Here is a 27,860-nt window from a genome sequence, read left to right on the forward strand (position 1 = left end):
TAGTAAGTTTGTTGTTGATAGTAAATCAGTGTAAAAACAACAATAACCATATTTTCTAAATTAAACATGCTCAGAATCAAATTTTAGTCTAAAATAACTTGGTGAGCATTTAGTTTTTAAATAAATTTTGAAATTTATCCCCCTAAGTTAAAGAAATGGATCAGAAATCCTCAACTTTGCAAAAAGAAAAGAGATCACCTCACCAACAACGACCTGGGCAGTACGAGATATATGATGAAATTGTGAGCCAACAGAGAAATTTGGCAAAGAAGAAAGTGCATTACAAAAAAGTGTATCCAACGAACAAACAATTTCTTCCTGAAGCACATTTCCAAATACCAGAGAGTGACAGAAACAAATACTTAGCTCCTTATCCTAGTGATGATTATCATAGACTACCCAAAGAGCATGAGAAGCAGCCCGTTAGCCAATTTCAAGACACTGCAGATCCAAACTACTTCCCTAACAACCTTTCTCACTACAAGGATAAAGCACCATCAAGAAATAGAAGACCAGAAAGCCCAAAAACTGAACCAGTGAAAAGTTTTGAGAGAGAGACCAAAGATGTATGTTACGATCCTTCCCTCCCTGCAGTTCAATATCGGGACCCCAACCTTGCATCATCATCTGAAAACCCGGATGGAGACCTCGGTAAGCATTCCTCCCTGATCTGCAGAGCAATTAATTACGATGGAGAACCAGTGACAGTGAATGATCAGGTCATTAGAAACAAACTCATTTTAAGCTGCCGTCCAAGAAGATACTATGGGACTGAAAGCTTCTCAAAAAAACCAGTGCCAGTTCAAAATGACAGATCTGGTTATGGATATCCTCCAACAAATACCTCTGGATATGAAGATGTAACTTTCCATAGGTCAACCGATATTGAATATCAGCAGAAGATTTCAGGCCAGCCTTACCCCGACACACGGCCATACACAGAGAAGAGAACATACACGGGCTCAGGAAAACCCATACTGGCAAGGGCAGATGCTTACGATTTAGGCAGCTTGGGATTGGGTGAGCATGGAATTCAGGGAGAAAAGAGACCTGAGGATCAAATCAAGGACAATGACAAAGAGGGGGAGAAGTATGAAGAACAGTACAGAGTGATTCAGTGTAAAAGGTACACAAGGAACTTTAAAACGCTTCTGTGGGCACTATTCATCATAAATACCCTACTGGTGGTGAGTTAAAGTTGATAACATATAATATTCTATTGATTATTAGTCATGAGTTTCTTCTTGGCCCTATAAGGGACCAGGCATGGAAGTTATTATTCTTTTTTATAATTCTTATTGTGTACTTTGCAGCAATTCAAAGCAATGGAAATGAAAGAGTGAAGGTTATTTCATTGCAACTGTAAAAAAAGTATGTCGGTAATTAATCTTACTTATTAATGATTGCTGTTAAACTCACCTGTTACTCACATTATATAAATTTGAATTGGGATCCATGCAACAGGTGAATTTATAGAAAGCATTTTGATTTATGGTAATTTATGCTTGGGTCCCCCTTACCTGCCCTGTATTATTTTAATCTTGCCATGGTATTTTCTCGATAAAATTATAGCAGGGCATTTGTGGCACATTTTTAAATAACCTGACCCCAGAACCTCTTGGAGGTCATGAATTCTTTAGTTCTTTGTTTGGGATAATGTTGTCCTATGAGGTTGATTTGTTTCTTTCCCTCTAGAGCCACTCTCTTAGGAAGTAACATGATATGATGGTAGACCTCTTAAATTTATCAGAAATATGTGACTCCTCTAACTTCTCTTTTTCTGCAATTCCATCCACAGCCCTTGTCCAAATTCGCTTTTTATGTGGTACAAGAGCAGATAAGAGAGTTGTGTATAGTTCAGATCGGTAATGACAGATATATAATGTTATTTAATACTGCCTAATACTGACAGTTCCAAAGTGATGTAAAACACTATCCAACTGGGAAAAAATTCTGTACAAGATTATATCACTTGAAATTCTTAATCAAATATTTTCTTGGCTTCTTGATTTCATGATTACACAATTTTACAATTTCTGATTACACTATTTAGATTTTAGTCCAGCGGCTTTAAAATTTAGTTAACATAAATTATTCAAGTTGCTTCTATGATTGTTTTTATGCTTGATTACAGCTGGTTGGTCTAGCTCTTTTGCTACTAACCATGATACATTTCCTGTTCCGTAACCACATCAACATTGTGATCGGCCAAACAGGTTTTGTCAACTGGGTTTGGGGAGCGATGGCGCTTTCTCTATGCATCATCATTGTGGGGGTGTATGGCATCATCACCTCCATCACCAGAGCTAAACCTATGCTTGTGGCGGTAAGTGAATTTAGTTATCAAATAAGAAGATGATTTGAAGTATTAACTTGTACATGTCTTAATTAATATTTAGTAGGATTCATTGATTTACTTCTCATCAAGTAGACAATTAATTGTGCCTGAATTTAAATTCTTAATTTAATTATTAAATGTCTTGTTATTTCTATTTTATTTAGTTATTCTTAATACCATAAATGATTTATTTTATTTGGTTTATTGTTAAGTTTTAGGGTTATATAAAATATTCCCTCATATATATTATACTATATAAAATATATCCCTTATTATTTATTCAAGGAACAATCCATAGTGAATTTGCTTTCAATCGTATCTGTTTTTGACATTATTATTTTTATTACTATTACTATTATCTTGTATATTAATCCCATTGTTATTGTTGCTATATAATTATATTTCTGATTGCAATATTTCTTGTTTCTTTTCTCGTTTTTTTTTCTACTACTTACTGTATTTTTGTACTTTTTTACTCCACTATTTACAATCTTGTAATTATTTATGCTTATAAGCAATTGCTTTCTTAAATATTGTATTTTTTATAAAAAAAATGTGTGAATGTTGTTGGAATAAACAAATAAATAAAATAAAAAACCTTAAGAAGGTAACAGTAAGATAACATTCATAATATTAATACATACTGCAATGACAAGTTTACACAATAATGCAAGATGAAAATCAAATGTCAGTAACAAAATTACTAAAAAAATGCAAACAGTTTTAAGGTTTTTACTTGTAGAGTTAAAAATCTGTCAACTAATTAATGTACCTGGCTCAGAAAATGTTGTTTAGGGTAAATCATAAAATAGGCCTACTTTAACGATTTATTTTTTAAGTAATAGGATTTACTTTTTTACTCCTAGGATTTTAAAATTTCACTTAAAATCAGGTAGGTTGAAAAATGAATGTGAACGATTATACAAATTAAAATGAAGAAACTTGTGCTCCAATTTGGATTTTTACTATTCATGAACATTGATGGACGGAAATAATTCCTGATATTCCACATATGACCATCTCTAGTGATCATCATTCTACATACACATTTTTATGACATATGAACGTCAGAAAGCTTTCTCTTTAACAATCACTTAGAACAAGTGATATGAAAGACCCAAGCTAATTAAAATTAAGGTGAAATTAAAATCCCCATGCATAATGATTATGGAATAAGAAAACATTATTAACTCAACAATATATTTGGAGGAACCTAACCTTAAAGCTTGACATAATCAGCAATGGAATACTAATTTACCACTTTTTCATAGTTCATGGACTTGTGTGACAAACTAATACATCTAGTTCCACAAAATGAGTGCTAGATGGTGACACTGAACAGTGAACCTGATAACTGCATTACCTACATGAATGAAATTTAAAGGCTGTTAATTTTTTTCTCGTGTTTTTATGTACTGCTATATAAAAGCAAGATATTAATTATCTGCGTATGTGGCTATTGACCAAGGCTAATGGTGTGGGATTGAGTTTTCTGTACAAATTCTACAATGCTATGGATCCTTGTGCCAAGGGTAAAGGTACTGAAATTTGAATTTCAACCTCAATTTTAGCCAGGATAGCCTAAACTGGAAACCCTGTGATTAGGACTCCAGGAAAAACTGAAGAACTCTGTCAATTCCCATTAGTTATTGGACTAATAATTGGTTAATGACACTTGCTATGGACCTGTCAATCTTTACTGGTTACACCTCCTTCACCCATGAATCTAATTCCCCAATTATATTCTCCTTAAAACATGTAGACCAATCCACACATCACATGTACCAATTGTTGTTTCTCTTAGCATTTGACAAAAGTAAATTCATAAAAATTGGCTAATACTTTCTGACATTGAAAGTTGCAAATAATATTTAAAATAACTGCAACTATAACTATAATAATAAGTACAGGCTGCAATTTTCAGTTTTGAATTTACATGAATTTATTTATAACTGGATTTTATATCAGCTAATAGATTTATAAATTTAAGATCTAAGTACAAGGCTTCTTTATTATTTTCAGATGCTATTTCTGTTAGTTCACCATTTTATTTAATGGATATTTTACTGTGTTTGAAAGAAACAATAATTGATCAATTGACCAAATTATTTCAGTACTGCATCGCAGCAGCCATTCTGGCTCTGGTCATCTTGATCTATCTGCTGATATTCTGGCTGATGTTCTCGAACCTCAAGGACACAGAGAGATACTCCATGGTATCCACTTTCAACAAGTACAGGTGCCAACGCTGGATACGACAGGGTTGGGATACTGTGCAGGAGAAGGTGAGTTGATTTGTTTTTATTGCTTACCTTAATTGGACCTTAATTGCTGCTGACATCTAAAGAAGATGAAGGTGTTAGATACTGAGCTCAGAGATGTAAGACAAATATTGATGTTAGCTACTTAGTGATTACTGTGAGGGAGAAAGTAAAATTCTTAAAGCAAACAAAAAAGAGGACCCTTTACTACGTATATGACGTCCTTTTTAAAATCATCAATAAAACTCTTAATAGAAAGGTCCCACAGACTTGAAACTTGGTACATAAGTTCCTCTTAGTCGAAGGAAAATTACTGATTTTGGATCAAAAGGCCAAACAGCCGAAAAGTTAGACATAAAGGCAAAACTTTACAGATAGTTTAACAGACTTTCGCGATATCCTGACTAGTCTTTTGATACTCCATTGTATCAGTATAATCTTACTGTAGAATAACAATTTTTTTAATACATATTCCTAAAAATAGTACTGATTCTGACTTAACTTCTGAATCTGAGTCTATGCAACTTGAACTAAAAAAGCAATCTATTCAATATGGAAGCAATAGACCTACAAATCTCATATCTGTGACTCTAGAGTAGTTTACAAAAAAATTTAAAATATTTTTCACACAATAATGGCAAAAAAAGCATGGATATTAATTTTTCATTATAAAACTTGTTTTTTAAAATGAGAGCAATTTGGATTTTTGCACTTTTTACACAATTTGAAATTAGATATCACACAATACTTTTATTAAATTCCAGTATCTTTTACCCATAATGTACATGCCTTTTTTAACATTTAAAGGTTCAAAAAATACATTTAATTAATACATTTAATAAATACAAATAAACTCAGTAATGCTGCTGATGACTTGCTTTGGGTCTAACTGGAACAATTTTTTTATATTCAAAATGTAATTGTGGGAAATTAATTTTTCAGTAGAGAATCCTTAAGCAAGAGCTCTGAATCAATCTGAATTGTATGACAGTGATGAATAAATATTATGTGGTATTGTTATGGTCTTAATAATACTAATAGTGATTTGTAAAATTAAATAGGGTTTAAATAGGGTCTTATACTTGCATTTACTTAAGTTTAATTTATTTACTTTTCACATCAAAACAAATGCTACTTTCTCATTTTATCAATTGTGGACAATAAAGTCAAAACAAAATGCTGATGTGGCTAACTCATACCATCACTATTGCAAATTAAAATTTATTGTGTTAACTTATACCATTACAAAATGTTATAAATTCTATTTATACTGCAGAGATATCTCTGTGGCTTACTGTTATCTGATTATTGGTCAGCTCATTAAGAATTTTTCTGCAACCAGCCAGAGTTAAATTAATCAATATATGTTTAGTAAAGCAAAATTGTTTGGACTAATAATATACAAAATATAACAGACTATAATGTTTTATTAAATAAGTCATATTTAGCATTTTTCAGCATCATTAAATCTGTTTGGCACATTTTACTCTCCCATTTTCTCTTTCATCTTTACAGTCTCCCATCTCCTGTTTTATGTTTTTATCTTCTCTCTTCTACTCCTCTACCCTTCCTTACTACTGAAATGTTCCGGTGATCTCTTGATCTTATTCCCTCAATTTCTTTCTGATGCACCTTTTTTGGAAAATTCTTAAATGATGCAAATATAAATAATAATAGAGAATTTTCTTAGCAAATCTATCAGAAACCCATGGATTAATTAACAATAACAAATAAAACACCAGATAGGTTTGTAAATTAACATTATATTATATTCTAAAAATAAAACAATAGAAAATATCACACATATATTATTATCTCCGTTACTTAAGCTGCCAAGGATGCAGCGACAGTCTCCATGAAAGTGGCCATCTTGATGTCCCGTTGACTCAGCCCCTGAACATCGTGACTCCACAGTGTGACCTTGACTTTGTTGTAGACATTGAACCATTCTGGATGATGATCCATCTTCTCAGCCAGCAGTGCTACACGGGTCATGAAGCTGAATGCCTGCATGACAACATTTACATGAACAATTTCAGCCATTCTGTGCAGAATTCATTCAATTTTACTAACATTATTAATGACTTATGATGGTGAAATATTGTAAACTATACATTGAAAGAAAAGCAAATGGTTAACTAAACGAAAAATCTCCTGTAGGTTGACCTGAGAAGATGTGAGAACAACTACAAGACCAATTTCAGGCATTCTGTAAAGTTTCTTCAATTTTCCTAACATGATTACAGACTTATGATGCTGAAATACTGTATACTATACATTTAAATAAATGCTAATGGTTAACTGAACCAAAAATCTCCTGCAGGTTGGTCAGAGAAGAGAATGTCTGTCTTGATTAACCCTTTTATGTGGTTTGCCATATATGTTACACAAGATGAAATTTCAAGGGAAAAATCACAAGGGAGAGAATCAGGATATAGCAAATCTTAAGTGACCTTTCTACACATCCAAGACAGCTAAGTCACTACTCTTGTACACGGTTGGCATTGGAGGAAGGTTCAATTACCACACCTGACACTATGGGGTTTTGCGGTCTGGTGTACAGTTATATGAGGGTCACTGGTTTGTAACAAAGCTGGCTGGAGGGTCCACCTTAAATTAACGGTGGTTGGCTTGGGTAAAAGTTGACGGGATCATTGTATTTTTGTATAAATGTACCAAACCCAAAACACAGGCTTTGCATTTTTGTCTTTATTATTATAATAAGAAAAATCCGCTTTATTTGTGTTATTTTATGTTTTGCAAAGCATTTATTATTAAATCACGGCCATATAATAACTTTTACAACTTAAAGTCCATTTAAACCATAATAACACCAAAACCATGAGTACCCTTCTGCTAAAACTACCACACCAAACGGTTAAATCACTTCTCTGCAGTAAAAACTTTAACAGATGGATAAAAAATCTGCCACTTTCAAATTTTATACTAAATCATTGCTAACACAAAATAATTAATTACACAATAAAGAACACAACACAAGAACACAAGTTTAATTTGGTAACTTAAGCACCAAAGGAAGTCCCTTTAGGTGCTTCATACTTAGGTGATTTGGTTATGCTTGTACCCTGTAAAGCAACCATCAACTCTACGGTTTTGGATATACAGGTACTAGTGGTGACCTGTGGAGGGTTGTGTTAACATTTTATGGATGATTTCAAAGCATGTGTTTTAGAGTTAGTAAATATCATATTTATACAACTTTCAAGGAGTACGTACATCCATATTCCCTTATCAGAAAGGGATAAAATGTGTTGATTTCTACTTGTGAAAAGGATGCAGGATGAAAGGATGTTGCAGTGGAATATACATGACAGAAAATTAAGAAATAGGCCAAAGGACAGATAACATAAGAGTGATTGTAGAAATGTATTGTGAAGAGTAAAAAAGTACTACAAAATTAAAGAAAAAGATCAAACATGGTGAAGAGATTTGTGTGGCAATTATGCATGCTGGAATACTATAAATTTTACAGACTTTGACTGAAAGAAATAAAAAGTGCATGTGCAGTTTGAAACACTTTAACACAACTAGTGGTATTCTTAAGTACTTTTTCTGAAAGGATATTTTTTAATATTTCCAAGAGGATAAATGTAGAGACTAGATAGATTACTGTAACTAAATTAAACATAACTATATACCATTGTAGTTAAATAGTACCAAAATATGGCATAAACGTTCTTACTCTACATTTCACGCACTGTTCTATTATGTATTTTCACACTTCCAGAGACCTCTAGGTCCGAGTTGTGACATGATTTGGTTTACCCTGACTTACAAAACAAGAAGAAACAAATTTAAACTAAATTGTTTTAGTCATTTTTAGTAATAATAATAAAAAATCTTGTCTTTTGAACTTTTATAAATTATTGACAATGTTAGAAATTACAGGTCACAGCCCGGTAAAACATATCTTAACCTTTTACTGCCGGACACCTTTTTTTTAGTTTGTTGAAAAATGCCGGGCTGAAATTGACTAAAATGTAATGATTTTTTTTAAAAATCATGGATTCATTATTTTTTTATCATAAATTGATAAACTTTATCTTGTTTTTTTTCCTTATAAGTTGTAATTTGCTACAAAAAATAATTTAAAACATTTTCTGTCCTTAAAAAATATATATATTATGTCATGAAACAAAAATTTTAAATAAATAAAAATTATTTTTGAGTTTGCACTTTAACAACTATATTTAAATATTAAACCACCGCCATAATTATAATTTTTTATTGTATAGTAATTATATATAAACATTCCCAAAAAGTTTTAGGAAACATACCTTGAAAAATACTGAAGCTGTGATGAATTTTTGAAATTGGTGCAATATCCTCGAATTTCAAGATAACACGTTTATTGATACATAACTTTACACTATATCGCTTTATAATACATAAATCACTTTATAATACATAAATCACTGTCCATTGATATGAAAATATTAATACATAATAGAAAATTAAAGTTAAAAGACACTTTGATCAATATTTACAAAAATAATATATATATACATTTTTAGGTTCATAGGCCTGCTGATTAGCACTTGTGTTCCCCAAAACTTGTGGGATGAACACCTTTTTTACAGTTTTTGCAGACAGTCCTGGTTCTCTTCCTCTTCCCTCCAGTACTCATTTTATTAATCGTAAAAAATATGTAGATTTACAAATATAAATGTCAAATAAAGTGTAAAACACGAAACAACACAAGTGGAACTCACAACTAATGAGATCGACCATAACCTCATCAAACCAAACTCGAGTTATAACCAAAGAAGTTCAGTAACAAAAATGGCTTCCATAGATTATAAAACCTGTTTTCTGTGTGTTGTCCATATAGTAATGAATAACACAGCTGAATTTCGATGCATTTGGACAACATTGAAAACCAGTATAAAACAAATACGAGACATCTTTTATAGCGCACGTTGGCGATTTTCGCACAAACGGCAGCGTGCGTGCGCAATCGCGCACGTCGGCAGTAAAAGGGTTAATCATTACTCACACTTACAAGCAACAACTGAAAGAAAAACCTGTATGCCACAATGTGAGACAAAAAATGAATATTGATTAAAATTTATATTCCAAAATTTATGTTATCTGTATGAAAAAATTCGTTCATGTTTTTTCTGGCATCAAATTTAAGAAAATCGAGGTTGAATCTTAAACTATCTTAGTGTTTAATGATGTACCGTACATACTAAGATCAAATACATATAGATTAATGGGCTATAAGCTGTGAAAACAATCTTATAATATCACTATATCCCAGAATGAAATATATGTGGATATTTGTTAGTCATGGAAGTCTTTTAAATACACTTGCAAGCCAAATTTGATTAAAATTGTTGTTTATTTGGTCAAGTTCAGTGCTTACATACACAAAATACAAAATTTACAAACAAAAGCTTGATTTTTTTGGCCATCTATGTAAGTATGGAAGAGAAAGTAAAAGGATTAATCATCTTTAAAGTTTAAACCAACTCATGAAGTTAATGAATGTTCATGATTTCTACTGATGAAAACAAATTGTTTCAATTTTAAATTGATAGTTCAGTTTTGTCTTCACATTTTTATATGTAGTTATTTATTCAACATAGTCATTAAGCTTGAATGAGAAATGGGTTATTTTTATTTAAAAAATAGCTTGTTTGTATAAATTTAAAACATGTATGGATGAGTTTACAAAAACGTTTGATATATTGTTTCAATAACAGTGCTTATTTAGGTATTAGGAAAAGTTAGTCACACAATTAATTAACTGATTCAAAATCAAACATCCACAATCAGGCTACATGATTCATGTATGCTCGCTCAGCAACTTTACCTGGTTGAAGTCTTTAAACTGAAAATCTTTGTGAATTGCGTCCTTCCCATCCTCCAGGACCCACTGCTTTTGTAAAAGAGGTTTTAAGTGTGACTCCCTGTCCTCACCTGTAAGTTTGGGTGACAGAGCCTGTAAAATCAGAAAATAACATCCACTAACATTTTTTATTAGGACTAGCCAAAACATTGAAACTATGATAATAAAAATAATAATTTTTAACCATAAGTATTATTTCCGTTTTTAAACTAAGTTCAATTACAATGTTAACATCGTTCCTACAGTGCAGTAACTGCCTGAGTTATTCCGCATCATATCAATACAACAATTACAATTTTTATATGGCAGGGAGGTCGCCTTTATGTAGACCATGAAATACCTACAGTTACCTAAATTTCCTAACTATATAAACCTTTTTTTAATAGAAGGGTTGTTACTTTTCAACCTCTGACAATAATGTGATACAGCCAATATGGTACAACAATGCATAGTAATCGACTTTGTGCCTCTTCCGCTACACATCACGCATTGCTGATCGTCCAAGGCCATTACGATTTTATTTATCGACATGTAATGTGGCCACTATGATTGCCACAAGATTCATCCACCTTGCCTGATTCTAGCCAAATTGGTACAGCTGTTCTCGAGCTTAGTGCTTAGCAACACTTTTAGTGATTCATTTTTATTTATAAGATAAAAGATATTTCTATTTAAAGTTTACTTTGAAAATATTCTCTGAACTTAGAAAAATAGGATGTTGGGATATCATCGGTTGAAAGACCTTTCATAAAAAAACACAAAACAAAATAAGTTATTATTACAAATTAATTTTTACAAAGTCTTTTAAATGTCTCAAAGATGCAAAGGTAAATTAAATTTGAGATATAATTATACTGATAAAACAATAAAAATATATTAAATCTTTAGTTATTTAGAAGTAGGCTATCAATGTAAATTATTATTCTGAGCCAGAAATTGTAGAGTGACAGTCTTTTAGTGGTTTTACAACTTGGTGACTAGCTCATTCATGTAGCTTATCAAAAAGTCCATTATTAAACATCTAGATGTGTTTTATTAAGATAAACAGCCATTAAGATAAAATAGACACTGCTTCTTTCAACTGATGTTTTAATGGCTTAAATTCGACAAACATCAAGCAAGACCTGAAAACACAAGAAGGAAAGAACATGTTTATAATTATAAAAATAAACATTGAAAATCAAAATTAGTGGAACAGTCATAAAGAAAAATCATATATATATTTTGAATCATCGACTGTGGTTTATAAAGAATCCTCATGGACCAAATAAAGAAAAGAAAGTATGTATAACGGTTTTAAAATATGAACATGTTTCTCAAACTTCCTTAAATTTCAGTGACATTTTCTTAACTTTGGTAATAGAAGAAATTCAGTCAAAAATTATGAATTGTAAACCCTATTTTTCCACATAACACTTTTATCATTTATAGTTTGTGGTCTTTACTATTAGTTTAATTTTTTTCTATTTTATATCTGTTTTTTGTTTACATGTCATAACTAATAATGCCCTTGCTAGCAAAAGCGCTTTGGTAATAAAATTTTGTGGAAGTACAAAACATGTCTTCAGTACTAAAACCATAACTACTTTCATCAAGGATACAATGCAGATGATTTGAAGAGATTCAGTAGACGTGAGGCTAACTGGCAGAACTGGAAATCATTACTTCAACATTATAAATGTATTCTACTTGTCCTCCTGTACGCAAATCCCTTTTCCCTTTTAAAGGGTGCTAAACCCAAATTATAATAACTTTTTTATTACGTAAGTGGAACTAATTTTTTTTTTTGTAGAAAGCAATTTATAATTTTATATGGCATCTTGTCTAAAAGCTAGTGTTTAAAAGCCACTTAGAAAAAAATCTGTGGGTAAAGTTAGAACAAAGGCTAACATTGTATCTAGTTGTGCCAACATTGGGAGTTAATGGCCATTTCTGTGTTCTTTAGCTCTGTCTTTGACCTATTCCACAGCTGAATACTGTGCTTCTACATAGCTTAGAAAAGATTATATGCAATTTAACATAATGATATGGCAGTAAGTGCGTCTCCTTTTTCCTTGGCTACTGGTGCTTTAGCTTAGTAACATTACAGTCCTTAATGTAAGTCCCAAATGAAGCCTCACTAAGGAAGAAAATTTCTTCAAACCCTGAATTGCCTATCTTACAGAACCCTCCACACAACAGAGATAGACTGAATTCAAAACATCCACCCATACAAACTGCCAGTTTTTTCTCTCTTAGGACAAGAAGCTTATATAAATTTGGATGGGTAAGGTTGGGGGTAGGGACCGCCTCCTATCGAGATCCATGAGGAAGAATTTAGAGCAATAATCTCATGTCCCTTTGAAAGAAGGGGATGTCAGCTCTGAACCAGCCTCTCCGGTCAAAGCGGGCAGGGGGTGGCACACCCCTATGTAGAGGCTAGCAAGAACCTCTGTGGTAGGGAAAAAACCCCACCGACTCCAAAAGTCATCTCCCATAGTAGACTAGACCTTTTGAATTGCCCTTGCACCACACAATCTCGACATTTACGGTTAGTGATGTGCCGCTCCTGGACATCCATAAAGTTGTCCAGATTTAAGTGACAGATCGGTTTTTGTTGAGCTCAGTGATTTCAACTGGAAGGTATAAACCAGCCAGAAGTGATCCCTGCTGGGTAAAACTGTCAGTTACCTAAAATGAATGAATTTTCATAAAAAAACATATAGATTGCGTATTAGGATGCGTATTAGGATGCATATTGGGATGCAATTTGGGAAAACATAAGTTTTTTATTCCCGATCCAACAAAATAAGTGGTTGATGTGTAACTCTATCCTAAGGAATGGATTATCCTGAATAGAATTCATACTGATGTGGGTAGGAGTGGGTCATAGAAGTTTAGGTTCGGTCAGGCTCCCACTGAATACTATAACTGTGGGGCCAAAACTTAAGCAATGTGTCATATACTTGAATATTGTCCTTTGTGTGTAACTCTATCCTAAGGAATGGATTATCCTGAATAGAATTCATACTGATGTGGGTAGGAGTGGGTCATAGAAGTTTAGGTTCGGTCAGGCTCCCACTGAATACTATAACTGTGGGGCCAAAACTTAAGCAATGTGTCATATACTTGAATATTGTCCTTTGTGTGCATTTCCAGGGGGCTAGCCCATTTACATATCTGAATTTGAATTTATAAAGATAGAAACAGTGTTCCTTAGTTTCTTTTTTATTTATTCTCTGACTCGAACCATTTTAGCTCACGAACCTTCTTACTATTTTGGATTTTAACTGCTACTGGTAACTGAAACAATACAATGCATAATAGCAATATAGTATGTACTACTAATTATACTGATAAGAAATCTGACCAGTCTATGGCCTTCAGTGCTACTTTCATGTAGGCCTATACACGTTCTCAGGCATAGTGCTCTCAGCGCTTATTTCGTGTTAACACATTTTAAACGTAATGCTGGTAATAGATTGGTTTCACCATTTAAAAGGATATTAACTGTTTTATAGTTATCATTGTAATTGTTTGCTATCCCATATAGTCTAGGCTACTAGAGTTTCTTAATCTATATATATATAAAAATGAATGTTTGTGTGTTTGTCCTTTATGGAATTGGAAACTATTTTACCGATCATTATTAAAATTTGTATGTATATGTATTTTACCACGCAGAAGGTTTATATGCTACGCCCATCAATGCAACTCAGCACCAGGCGACACTGCAAAATTTAAAAGTTATCAAAGCGACTGCGCATTATAAACTGCAATCACGTGACAGTTACGTATTTTAATTAACCAAATATTATTTGAAGGCACTAGGTTTTGACATATATTTGACTTTAATCAAACAGATTTTCTTAATCGTGGCAACAGGGTAAACTCTACATTGGTATTTAAAATATAATTCACTTGAACCAGAAGTGCTGATACACAGGCAAAGCTTACGATAAGCGTGTGAAGCCGCGGGAAACAGCTAGTTAATTAATAAGGCGATAGTAGACCGTATCTTGCTGAAAAATACCAAAGGATCTGCTTTTCATACCTTTACATTCTTTTCAATTAACTATTGTTAATCATTAGTAAATTGTACCCATACAGCCTATTATTCACTTCCAAAGCATGTTATTGGTAGTCTACCACTTAATCCCACTGAACGGAATCAATGAAAGACTACTCACTTTTGTAGCAATCAAAAACTTTAATCCATTATCTGACTAAAATTTTAAGAAACCTTTTTTATCAATTACTTTGCAAATATTTTAAATAATAAAGTAGCGCAGGCCCGATACGGAGCGTATAAAGTCATCACATAAGTGGGCATGCTTGATATTAGGTGTGTATGCATATGTTCTTGTTTACATGGATTGTGAAAGTGTAATATATGATTCAGTCACTTTCAAAATTATATAGTTACAAGGAAGAGCTAATTTATTTATCAATACAAATTTTCTTGGGTCAAATTTAATCTGCCTCCTCTGTGTTGGTTGCAAATTACTATTGGTCAGGTCTGTAGGTGGACAGCCATATCGTAAACACAGGTTGGTTATATGGATTTATTTATAATATACTTTTAGTTTTTAATTAATTCCTGATTAGAATAAAAACTTTAAAGTGATATTGGGTTAGTTTGAAAGTACTTCTATTTATTTGTTATTGCATTCTACCTACAAAACATTAAAAAGTTTGTGCTTTTTTGCATAAATCACTGCAATACAATAAGCGGTCACCACAACAAATGATATCCATGATTATCAAATCAATGATATTCATGATTATCAAATCATCGATACTCATGTTATCAAATCATCATATGCAAGAGTATTGAATCATCAATATAAATGAGTAACAAATCCTTGATATAACTACTGATATCAAATTATATTATGGTATTCAAATTACAGTATAGTTAAGCTGTTTTTATACCTTAAAAAAACATAATTTAATGATGAATAAAAAACTATTTAGGCGACGTATATTTATAAAATGTAAGAAACAAAACAGTGTAACATTTAGTTACTCTTTACTATTTTGGCATATATAAATGTGCCAAATGGCACAAATAACACATGTACATAGCCATTATACTTGCAGCCAGCCATTACTCAATTACATTACACATGATTTTACTTTGTTTCAATTAACTTAGAACAATAATGTCAAACCTAATCACATTATAGTCTTTTAAGATTGTATTAAGCAATTTATAGTTATTCTGTAAAATAAAAATAGCTGGCAACTATTAATTATGAAAATCAATAGGTAAAATCCTTTTATATTCGTAGTAAGTGCAGATATTTTTAATTGATAGTTAATTAGATTGTTGTGGTGATCGCTTATTATACTGCACACTCATAAATTTACATAAACGCACTCACTTTTTTATGATTAGATACTGTATCAACTACATTTTTATACAAGATAGTTCTTAAAAATTAAATCTTTTCACAAAGTAAAGTAAAAGTATAGTCAAAAATATAGAATGAAACTAACAAAGTGGTCTTTGTTCCTATATATGATTAGAATTGTGTGATATTGAATGCTTGTGATATTGTACATTATAGACAGATGAACATCTTATCGTTGCATCTATCTGAATTTATCCTCCCGTTTTCTATAAACTACATTTGATTTCTTTACTTTTACATTAGAATCAACACATTTAAATTATTATAAACTTAACATGAGAACAGTATAAAGTCACATAGTTGGAATAATAGTGTAAGCTTGATTAACACAGAATATCATAGGTACTACTTCATTATTTTTTTCGTCTATGCAGTAATTAAAATCATGGTACCAGTAAGATTAAACGCCGGGGCGGCAAATCACGAATTTGACGTTACCAACGTATTCTGCTCACCCTCCTGAACAAAAAATATATATAGTACTATGGGGTGCAAATGACAAATAACATGATTTTAGGGGTATATTGATAAGTGGTAAAGTTTCTAATGTTTTAATGTTCAGTTTGTGTGCTGTGTCTGGATAATCTGTTTACTTGAATATTATCTGCGGCCGGGGACTGATAGCAGCCTGATAGCATACCTGTTATCTGAGTTGTCCGGGGCATAGGTCAGTTCTACACAAGATATCGTGTTCAGTAGGTCGGATTGAGTCAGTGCGTTTAGAATGATGAATCAACCATCCACTAGTTCAAACCAACCCTAGTGAATTGTGTGTGTCGGAGTGAGTGTTTGGTAGGGCACGTAAAGAGCTTACGTTTTAACCGAAACGAAATTATCTCTTTTTTAATTGAACATGGTATTTTTAAAAATGAGTGTATTTGTTCGTCGTGCGGTCGAGTGGTGTTTTTAAACCGGGAGACTTTGTTGTTTCGTTGTGATAGACACAAATTAGGAAAAGTAGTAAAAAAAAAAGTTTTAAATGTTGCAATTTTAAAAAATCTGCTCGGGCAGGTTCATTTTTCGAAAAGAACGCGACTAGATTTAGAGACCTATTTTGGTTTGGTGACCACGTTGCTTCACCTCAAGCCTCCGAGACAACGATACATTTCCTTGGAGTTTGGCGTTTCTTCAAAATTGTGTGGTGGACTGGTATTCTTTCTGCCCGCGAAGTGTACTTTCATCACATTTCAACGACGTCGAAGAAAATTGGCGGACCTTTGACAGTCGTTGAAATTGACGAGGCAAAAATTTGGAAAGAGAAGTACAATCGCGGCAGAAATATTCAGGGACAGTGGGTTTTTTTGGGGGAATAGAAAGGCAGAGCAGAGAGTCCTTCCTTGTTCCTGTAGATCAACGCGATAGGGACACTCTGCTCGACATAATTCAACAATGGGTTCTGCCAGGTACCACAATTGTTAGCGACTGTTGGCGGGCCTACAATTGTCTCGGTGACGAGGGATTTAGGCACTTAACTGTCAATCACTCAATAAACTTTGTCGACCCTAACACCGGCGCCCACACAAACACAATTGAGAGACACTGGAGGGAAGTCAGGGCCAACATCCCTCGGTATGGTGTCCGGACTGACCATTTTGTTGGGTACCTGGCAGAATTCCTTTTTAAGGCAAAGTACCCCCACCCACATACCAGGCTCCACCACTTTTTTTGTTGCTGCTGCTCAGCTATATCCGCCAACACACTAATGGTAAGTGTTCTCTGTTAATATCCATCTATATATTTGAGTTTTTTTCATGATTTTATTTAGTTTTTTAACTTTACATAATTGCCTTTGCATTACATTTTCAATTATATATTTTTGATCAGCCCCTCTAGAATTTTATATTTTACTGATAGGTACTATCTCGAGGGATGTTTTTCTTTTATTGACATCAGCGCGGGGCAGCACCGAAGGTGCTGCCGAAGCCCGCGCTGATGGCCGGAGGCACCGTAATTAATTTTTTTCTCGAAATTAAGAAAAACATTATTATTAATTTTTATCAAAATTCTGCTCATTTCTGTATTATTTTCTCATTTACGTTTGCAAAGATGGCGGCGAAACCGATGACGTCATCACGAGGTTCAATCATTGGCCACAAAAGGTCACGTGACGCTAGACGTGGATGTAGAACATGGAGATATTACTGGAAAGTTATTTAATTTTTTTATTTTCTAGAACTTCGTTATTTCTCATTTCCACCCCATCAAACCTTATACTTTTTTTATATAGGACGATTCCAATAAGTTAAGAACGCAAAAGTCGTATTTTTTCCGCCCCGGCCGATAATATGATAATTACCAAAATCATCTCAACTATAACTTGTAAGATATTTTACTAGCAAAAAGTAAAAGTTAATACAGTATTAAGTAAAGAATTATTTTAAATTTAAATAAATATTCAAAAGATAATTCTAGTAGATCTGCAATACTGTGATAAGCAATTTAGCTTTACCTTGAAAGTTTAATGTAATTCTTCATCAAATTAAGCTATGGATGGTTTAAACTGCACTAGCTGCATTCACAAGTAGTACGGATTAATTAAAATCTCCCTCTTTTGATATTACGTAATTTATATTAGTTATATTGCAACTATACAAGTTCCAGGAATATTAAATATATGAACCATAATTAGAAAGTTAATTCACAAAACTTACCATAACTTGATAAATAGGCTATATTGATAAGTATTACTGTATATCAGGCTTCTACTCATTAAAATATTTCTTCAATTTATCTCTGTACTCTGTCTTATTAGATAAAATTGTTATTCTGCACAATGGTTTAATATATTTGAATATTTGCAACTTTAAAAAATCTAGTGCTCATAGTACATTATTTTTATTTGTACAGTTCCTTTAAATCTATTTGATCAAGCTAAAATAAATTAAATATAATAGAATAATGTATAACCTAACTTTACATTATTAACTTACCATTTTCCTAAGTAAAACTGAAGAGGTAGAGAAACTTTCTATCCTAATCCTTGAGAAGGAATGAAGAGAAAGTATTCCAACAGGTTTCAGTAGTGAATGGGAAAGACCAAGGCCAATTACAGCTGCCTGATACATTTCAGATTGGTAACACTGTGCTGGGAGTGAATCAATAATAATGTGATCAGTCTTCCGTGATGAAGTTCTAGCCTGGAAAATAATCAGAAAATGTATTACAACAGTAAATTCTTCTGTAATGTGATGCAGTTATTTGTTATTCCACTAGTTGAAATTCACATTATTAATTATTATAGTAATGTTGTATTTTTACATGTACTAAAGTATTAATATTATTATTTTAGTAAACAAACAAACAGAATACATACATAGGCCACATCAACTTAAATCGATTAAATTATGTTCACTCCCAACAACTAACCATGTACATTTCAGAATCAGATTGAGGTTAGTAATACGATAAACAAATCGGCTGTATTTTTTGTTTTGTATGTTCGTCTTTTACACAGCTATCCCGGTACATCAGCTGAGCTGATCTCTTCGCATCACATCCCCATCCCAAACAAAACACTCTTTGTCGGCGCGGAAATTTAAAATATTGAGCTTCAGCGTTGCTAATATAGACTATATTTGAATCGGTATTTGTTTAAAAGGGCATCAGTCATGAAAAGTAAACTTTCGGAAAACTTGATAAAAACCGATTAAATATTATATAGCAAATATAAAATTCCTAAATAAATATGCATTGCATTTTCTGCCTTATTTTTAACATCCCAATATAAAGATTTCAAACTTTTATCAAAATTTCAAATTTTTATGAATTTTTAAAAATGTGTGACTTATGCCCTTTTTAACAAATTTTCAATATTTTCACATGAAAAAAATAGTGTTAACACTCATAATTTATAAAAAAACATTTATTTTTTTTAAAGATACAATGAGTACAGAATTATTGGTATAGGCCCTAAGCTTAAATTATGTTACTTAAACAATTTTTTTAAACTCCTTATCATTGAAAAGAAACTAAATTTTGTGCCCTATTGTAGGTTTTTGTTGATACTTATCACTCATCTTCTTTCTTGCATATTAATATTTTTCCATTACAGGCCATTCTAAAATATCATTATAAAATTGTCTGTTCTCATGAGGTACATACTGAATGACTTTTCTTAAATCTTGGAGTTTTAATTTTTTTATAGGCATTTTACCTTCTGGGTAAGCAAGTTCGCTGGGACCAGTAATCCCTGTTTGTTAAAGACATGAAAAAGGTATGGCAATGGGAGACCATTAATGGTGGTGTATGCCTTTATGTAGCCTTTTAAAGTAGATTCAAATACAAAATGAAACAGCTTACTGATCCCAAATTTGAACTTTTTCTTTGCTTGGTTTCTTTTTTGTTTCCTCTGAAACTGGAGTATTTTTGTAATAACTTTATCCACCAAGATTTGAAGTTAGAAAATCTCTGAAGCTCTCACCTCCTTCACAAGAGAAACTTTCCAGGTTTTGGCACTTTTTATTATTACCTCAATGATTTCATACATACTGAATATTCTGTCATGCTTATTAAGCATCCCTTTGATTAAGCCGAACTCTCTGTCACAAGGAAGGAAACTGTGACCTCTGACAGGATAAAAGTGCTGAATTTTTAAGAACCTTTTACTGTCAGTTAAAAATAAGAAAAACCTAGTCAATGTCTGGTTCTTATTTTGACCAGCGCAATTGTCCCGAAAAAATACGGAGCTCTGTCACACTTTCCGGAACATGTTTAAGGTAGTCATCCAAAAAGGAGCAAACTTCGTTAGGCCCCTTGTGACCTTCTCTTTCATGATAGAGGTAGATGTTGCTGTTTCTACTTTTTAAGTCTGTTATACAAAACACATTCACTGTTGGCGCAAATAAAACAGTTTCCTGCACAGGCACCTTCGGGAGGGAAATGTTTTGCATGTAATCAAATGCAATTGAAAGAATATTGTTTTCTTCCTTAGCATCTTCTGAGGCCTCATACTTTAGCGCAGAATAAAACTTTTGGCTTCGTCGCTTATATACAAGAAGCTCGGCCACAGCACTCCGTTTTTGCAGCTTCATTCAAGTGCGGAGATTTTAATTTTTTTAGCTTTAAGCTCTTCACATGTGCAACATGTGTCGACTTGAGACCGACAAATCTGAGATTAAAATTATCTTTAAAAAACGTGTAGTAAAAACTATAACTCACCTTCTTTTCAGGGTACTTCTCACAAAACAAGTTATACATTATTTTTAAATTTTAATTCCGCATTCAGGTAAAATTTGGTTCCTCCCAAATAGTGGGATTCCCTTTCATAGGAAATAAACTAATATGTTCTCTAACTAAGCTTTTTATTTCATCGGACATGGAAAAAGACACTACCTTTCCTCTTTTATCTTCGGGAGTTTTGCAGGCCCTTCTTGAGTTCTCTGATTCGCCGGACTCTTTTTAGTTGTAACACCAAAAGCATTGACAAAAGCATTCAAACATACTATATGTCTTGAAGTTCCAATCAAAAGGTGATATTTGAAACTAGCACTGTTTATTCTTGGATTTTCATTTCTTGGTCTACGTATTGCCACTTCCTCCTCCACATCAATAAGTCCATATAGTAACATGTCTTGTTCATTTTTTCGTACCGAGGTCGTGAAACCTAGCAAAAATCTCAGTCACGTTGTCCTCTGGAAACTCTCCCAAGCAATTTCTCTTGCATCTGTAACAAAAAGAGAGTTTTAAGGCTAATGTAAACCAATTATTTTCAGTAAAAGCCTACTTAGGGCTCAGACTTGTAACTTGATGTAGCTCTGAGGATTTTATTATATAAGTTATTTAAAAAGACACACACCAATTATATTGGGTAAACAAAGTTTATAAGTTTATGTTGATAACCTCATTTAAATTATTACTTACCCACAAGTAAATGAAGGCTTCTTAGCTGGAGTTTCATTGCCTTTATGGTTCACATAATTCTCTCCCCTTTGATAATGGCTTTCCTTATTTGATTCCTTTTGTACTCACTAGGATCTGTAAAACTTCCTTTTAAGAGATTAACACTTTCCATATTTTCTATCATATTTTTCTACTCGTTTACTCTGTTGAATTAACCGAAGAATCTGAAAACTATAACCTTAAAACCTGCTCACAATATTCAAGCTGCTAGACAGCTGTTTCCATGTTAACAGCTGTAGCTAAACAAAAGTACAGCCAACATTTTTAGTTAGTTAAAAGGGCATGAGTCATAGACTGATGCCTTTTTAACAAATTACACAATATTCAACCTTGTGCTGTGGGCTTATTACTTGACTGACTGATGCCCTATTAACACAGAATGTAGATCTAGAAATAAAGAATCCAAATCCACCAAAAAGTGGAATTGTGAAAAAAAAGTGACTGATGCCCTTTTAACAAATACCGATTCATTTAGACTTTGTCAATGTAAGAATTGTGCATAAAATGTGAAATAAATATTTTAGTTTGGAACAACTTGATTATAAAAGGGATGCATATATTAGAATTAAGTACTTTTTAATATATTCACTACAGGATCCCCAATACCTTTAATTTATTTAATTACCCTTAATTCATTTTGTGTTCAGTACCAATGTTGTGGGGTAGAAGCTCGAGGTGACTGGAAGTATGTTCCACCGTCTTGTTGTCATGCTGACAATAAGTTCCAGAAGGTAAAGTAGTACATCAAGAATACTTTTAAAGAAATGCTATATTAGATTAGATATAGATGTTGATTGAATGTTAATTATTTGATATAGATTGTATGTTTCTGTTATAATTAATTATATGTAATTTGCTTAGTATCAATGGTTATTAGTTGGGTGTATGTATACAAAATGAGGCAAAAGACTGGATAAACCATTGTAAAGGTCAAACCATACTAACTCAATATGTGCTTACATTACTTTGTTACTGACTCCACGTTCAAAATTGAAAAGTTCATGAAAATGTTACTACTGGCAAGGTAGGAAGTTGACCCAATCTAAGTATCATAATTTATTAGCTATATCAAAGTGTCTGCTTTTTTAACACTGTATTGGTCACTGTTTGATTCAGCTAGGCTATAGCCAACAACGTTACACCTCCATATAAGCAGATATGTGTTATTGACTGTTTCAAGAATTTAATTGTGTATATAACTCAGTTTTGGCATAGTGTGAATCGGAAAACAAACAGTGAAGTTTTTTTTATTCCAAATGAGGGGGAAATCAGCACTATATGACGAAAGACATTGTTAATAAAAATGACAAATGTACGAAAAGAATAAATGGAAATGGCTAATAATTGTTTCATTGATGTCTATGATATAACCTTAAAACGTATTAATAACATGGTAAATTATATAAATGGCCTTGGTTCACGGCCATTGACGAAATTTGGGGTTGTCGCTGAAAATAAATCAACAGTTGATCTAACTACACTGTGATAGAATGAATCATATGAATCATACAAGTTAACAGTTCTTTACCAGAAATTTAGTTCCCTATGTTCTCTTTTACCGCTGAAGAATAAGCTGCTTAAATTTCGGTCCTCATCGTATCTATGCTATCTATTCTCGAACTAAAGTCGATAAATTTCATCCTTTAAAATTAATATTGTCAACCTCTCGTAAGCCTAGTACAACTTTGTTTAAAGGCCTCACAAGACTTAATTCTAATAAAAACGATAAGACACCAAGACTTTTCAAAATGCTTGCATGCTTCTGTGCATAATCGTACAGCATTCAACTACACAAAAATGTGCCCATCCTTAAGGCCATGTCACACTGCCGTGGCGTCGCGTCCGTCCATCTGCAGATGGATTTTTAAAATAATCGCTAACCATGTTGTCAAATAGAACAAGTCACACTGACATAACCGACGTGGCGCAACGTTCGTCGCGTCGGCCGCCGCGCCGTCTGCTGCGCTATGCGGCTGGAGCGATCCTTGGCCGATGTCGGCGAAGCTACGCTGGCTCGCGCATGCGCATAAAGCACCTCCCCAAACCCCTCCCTGGAGCACCGCTCTTGCCACTGCGTACTCCTAGTAGACACCACCACGTGCTTGTTATTTATAAAAAAAAAAAAATATAAAAGAAAGCTAAACTTAATGACATAATAACGCTTCGACCGTACATCCTCATAGAATTGGAAGAGTGGTACAGCGAAATTTATATTTGGCCCACTACAGAAGAAGAACATGAGGACTTTGATGACTAAAAATAACTCATCTAGTTAACCTATGTATTATTTTACTGTATGACACAGATTTAACAATTTTATTTGAATAAATTTGAGTGTAAAAACAAAATATTTTGATAATTTATTCCCATTTCATGCTAAAAAGGGATAAGTCAAGCACTTTATATAATTATTTTTAGTATGTAAAAATTGTTTTTCTGCCTTTTACATGGTTTGATTTAATTATGAATGGTCTGTTGTACACTAAAAAAATAAATGCTCTTGAATTATTTTTGTACTCAGAACACAGTTTTTTTTAGTTTTCCGAAAAATGTTCCTTGAAGACTGATCGCTTTTAGCATGACCCGATTCATATGTCCTAAAAGAGGATTTGTTGGAAAAAAATTGTTGAAATTAGCTGTTGAATTACGTCAGTATGAATGAAATACGCCCAATTAAAATTGAGCGCTAGTTCTGAACATTGCTACATTAATTCAATGTTATCACCAATAAGAAGGCATGGTTTGGAGTAATATTGGCCCTTGTATAAGCTTCTCCAGTCTATTATCTCTTTGGTCAATGACATGACCTATGCCACTGTAAGCTTTACTAGGTATATTATTGACAAAAAGATCTCCTACTCAGAATCTTAGTGGTAATCAGCAGACTAGTCTTTGTTATCAGCGAGATAACCAACTAGCCACTGGCATATTAAACCCATGCTTGTAGGCCTTTCTAGGTTGTAAGCTCATCTCTGCTCTGCCCAGAGTCTTTTATGAAGAATATTTTTAGACAGTCTATACTACAACCATTTTCTAAAAGCACGTACTATGAAAGTAAAAAATATGAATTACAACCTGCTATGTTATTTGACTGAAATACAAGACTTAATACCAACTTTCTGTTTATATTACAGGTTTGCACGTTGAAAGGGTGTTATCTGACAAATTTCTCTTTATGGTTCTTTTGGACTTGATATGTAATAGTAATACTGTAATTCTTTTCCGTGTAAATTTATGGAGTTTACAAAAGAATTAAGTTAATTTGTAAGAATTATGGCCTTCAGAGCTATTGGAATATATGGGAAAGTTTAAGCCTTAACCTGCTACATAAATTTGTAACTTAACAGGTTCAAATATATATATAATATATATATATATATATATATATATATATATATATATAAAATACATTAAATTAAATATCTTTGGTTTAAAGAAATCCAATTTATAGTGAATGTATTACATTTTAATTGAAAACTTTAAAATTTATATATTTCATAATACATATATATATATATATATATATATATATATATATATATATATATATATATGTATTATGAAATATATAAATTTATATATTTCATAATACATATATATATATATATATGTATTATGAAATATATAAATTTTAAAGTTTTCAATTAAAATGTTATACATTCACTATAAATTGGATTTCTTTAAACCAAAGATATTTAATTTAATGTATTTTTACACTCTATATTACTTTTGAAAGAGTTAAATCTGCTAATATGAGAGCATAGTCATTGCCTGCTGTGGTTAGCCTGGTATTAGAAGCCAAATTACCTGGAGTGTTGTGTGCCTCAACCCTTAGGTAAGAGCAATATCCATCTTTGTGGTAAGCTATTTCATTTAGTACACCTCAGGGAACAATGCTGAGACCGATTCTTTTTCTCATGTGCGTAAATGATCTCTTGTGAGCCCTGACAAAGGCCAACATAGGTCTTTTGCAGTTAAAATAGAATAAGTGGGAACCTCTTCTCTTAAGTGATAGAAAAACACAGCAGCAAAAGCATAGTTGGTCTTTTGGGAAGATATTTGCACTGATAAATTTTCTACTCAACAGTTGGCGTGTATCAACCATTTTATCCAGGAGGATCAGGCCTACAGTGGTGGATGTCGCACTAAACTGGAGGATTACTTTACGTCGATGTTCTTGCTGATCAGTTGCCTGCTCGTACTGGCAATCATCCTGCTGGTAATAAAATAATGTATTTTTTATCAGTGGCGTAGCTAAATGAGAGGAATAGAACTCTCACAAAAGATGTAACATTTTTTTAAATATATTTATTACAGCCTTCCAACTTGTTAGAAATACAGTGCTCAGTTTAATGTTTTACTTTAAATTAGTCGTATCTATTTTCTTAAATTTAGATTTATTCCATAACCTTCATTATTGTGAGCTTTTTAATCAGATTTATTTCTATTTTCTTAAATTTAGATTTATTCCATACCCTTTATTGTAGTGAGCTTTTCAATCAGATTCTCCCCCCTCCCTACCCAAAGCCAAATCCTAGTTATGCTACTGAAAGAGCCATGTTGAACATTTACAAAGGACTCACAGGATGAGTTTTCCATGCTAATCAACGTGTACCTGTTTAAAGTAACTATAGTAACTCAAGAGTATAATCAAATACTGTACTGCCTTTAAATATACATTTCAAACATGCCAAAAGCTAGGTGATATTGTCAGTCTTATAAATACATAAAAACCAAGAAGAATGACAAAATAATTACAGACATGTTTTTTTCCCAAACAAGGATAAAGCTAATGCATAGTTCACAGTTTATCATCTTAAAATTAATTCACTGATTAAAATTATTTAAAGGTTATCATAAAAAGTTATCGACATAATCACAAACTTTGTCTATTGTGGTTATCAACATATTTTTGAAATGTTAATTAATATTTTTAGTTGTTACATTGTCAGGAAGCTTATTATGCAATTTTTTCAAAGTAAAATTGTACATTTGGTGCTTTTTTTAAATAGTAAGTAGAAAGTATGCTGTTAAACCAGCTGTTCATATTTAATTCAACTGATAACAAATGACAAAAACCAGAAACAATTTCAATATCAATCCTCTCTTGGCTTTTTCTAAATAATGATTTTTACAGAAATAATCTAATTATTGTTTTTAGAGCTTGGCTGTGAGTTAATATGTGTCAGGCTCAAATTTTGATTTTAAATATGTAGAAAATTACCAGGAATAAAAATAGTTTTGGTTTTAGATCTGTCAAACTCTGTTTTTAAGTCCTTTATTAATTTCCTTTTCAATTACATAATGCTAAGGGGATGGGTTATAATTTTAATTTTTTGGTAGAGATGTATATAATTTTTACAGAAACCATCTTATTTTATCATACGTTTTAATTGTTTTCATTAACAATTTCAATTTATTATGTATTGATTTTTACCTTATTGTACGGTTTAACTTGTTTAACTGCTGTTTTACTTTTCCTCAGATATTGGGAATAATGGCTGCACTTCGGCTGTTGAAGATGTACAAAATCATTCTGATGTGCAGAGAAATGTACCTCATTACACCTTGACAACTTATAAATTGTTAAGTTAATAAAAATATTTATTATACAAATAAAAGTACAGAATGATTGATTGAGGACTAAGCCGTCACTACAATATTATGATAGGGAGGATGAGAAGGACAAGTAGTAGAAAATTTTGCCACTGAAGAAAATTACTCAGGGTGATTCATAAATATTCTATTTCGAACATTCTATAAGTAACAAGTAACAGATCAAAATGTTTAAAACTTATATAAAATTGTATTCTGAACAAAACAACAGCATAAAGTACACCGAAAGCGAATAGATGGTTTTCTCAAAAACTACTTAACTTACAGTTCTGGGATCTGTTTTATTCAACTTATCAGATCAAAAACCACAAGAAAAGAGTTTGCCCCTTAGTCTACCTAACCAGAATTTCAAGAAGACCTCATTTTACTAGGTGAGCTGAAATCCGAGTGAAATCTTTCGCAAGCCGTAACTTACTAACAAACCATTTCCGGACTCATGTTAAAATAAACGATTTTCTTATTTTTACATGTACAAT

At 32.4% G+C, this 27,860-nt stretch overlaps 2 protein-coding genes across 3 annotated transcripts; one reads left to right on the top strand and one right to left on the bottom strand.

Annotated features, from left to right (window-relative positions):
• Positions 1-27,389, top strand: LOC124367545. The gene is made up of 6 exons (XM_046824472.1): positions 1-1,187; positions 2,135-2,326; positions 4,453-4,623; positions 22,416-22,499; positions 25,856-25,987; positions 27,254-27,389. Exons 1-6 carry the CDS (start codon positions 156-158, stop codon positions 27,338-27,340), a joined length of 1,698 nt encoding a protein of 565 aa, XP_046680428.1. The 5' UTR covers positions 1-155; the 3' UTR covers positions 27,341-27,389.
• Positions 6,343-19,358, bottom strand: LOC124367546 (probable pterin-4-alpha-carbinolamine dehydratase). 2 transcript variants are annotated; one of them, XM_046824473.1, is made up of 4 exons: positions 19,244-19,358; positions 18,801-19,007; positions 10,439-10,567; positions 6,343-6,606 (listed from the first exon to the last, which is right to left on the bottom strand). In XM_046824473.1, exons 2-4 carry the CDS (start codon positions 18,933-18,935, stop codon positions 6,424-6,426), a joined length of 447 nt encoding a protein of 148 aa, XP_046680429.1. In that variant the 5' UTR covers positions 18,936-19,007; positions 19,244-19,358; the 3' UTR covers positions 6,343-6,423. The 2 variants fall into 2 exon arrangements, with proteins under 2 accessions (XP_046680429.1, XP_046680430.1); XM_046824474.1 differs by lacking the exon at positions 19,244-19,358 and adding an exon at positions 19,184-19,219.
• Positions 27,390-27,860: the final 471 nt, after the last annotated feature.

This window comes from Homalodisca vitripennis, chromosome 8, assembly GCF_021130785.1.
Source record: "Homalodisca vitripennis isolate AUS2020 chromosome 8, UT_GWSS_2.1, whole genome shotgun sequence".
Lineage (NCBI taxonomy): Eukaryota > Metazoa > Arthropoda > Insecta > Hemiptera > Cicadellidae > Homalodisca > Homalodisca vitripennis.

Coding starts and splice junctions, on each gene's coding strand:
- LOC124367545 (XM_046824472.1), top strand. CDS start 156: ATGGATCAGAAATCCTCAACTTTGCAAAAAGAAAAGAGATCACCTCAC. Junction 2,327..4,452: donor CTAAACCTATGCTTGTGGCG/GTAAGTGAATTT, acceptor AAATTATTTCAG/TACTGCATCGCAGCAGCCAT. Junction 4,624..22,415: donor GGGATACTGTGCAGGAGAAG/GTGAGTTGATTT, acceptor TTTTGTGTTCAG/TACCAATGTTGTGGGGTAGA.
- LOC124367546 (XM_046824473.1), bottom strand. CDS start 18,935: ATGTATCAGGCAGCTGTAATTGGCCTTGGTCTTTCCCATTCACTACTG. Junction 10,568..18,800: donor CAGTTTTACTTAGGAAAATG/GTAAGTTAATAA, acceptor CTGATTTTACAG/GCTCTGTCACCCAAACTTAC. Junction 6,607..10,438: donor AGTTTAAAGACTTCAACCAG/GTAAAGTTGCTG, acceptor GTTGTCATGCAG/GCATTCAGCTTCATGACCCG.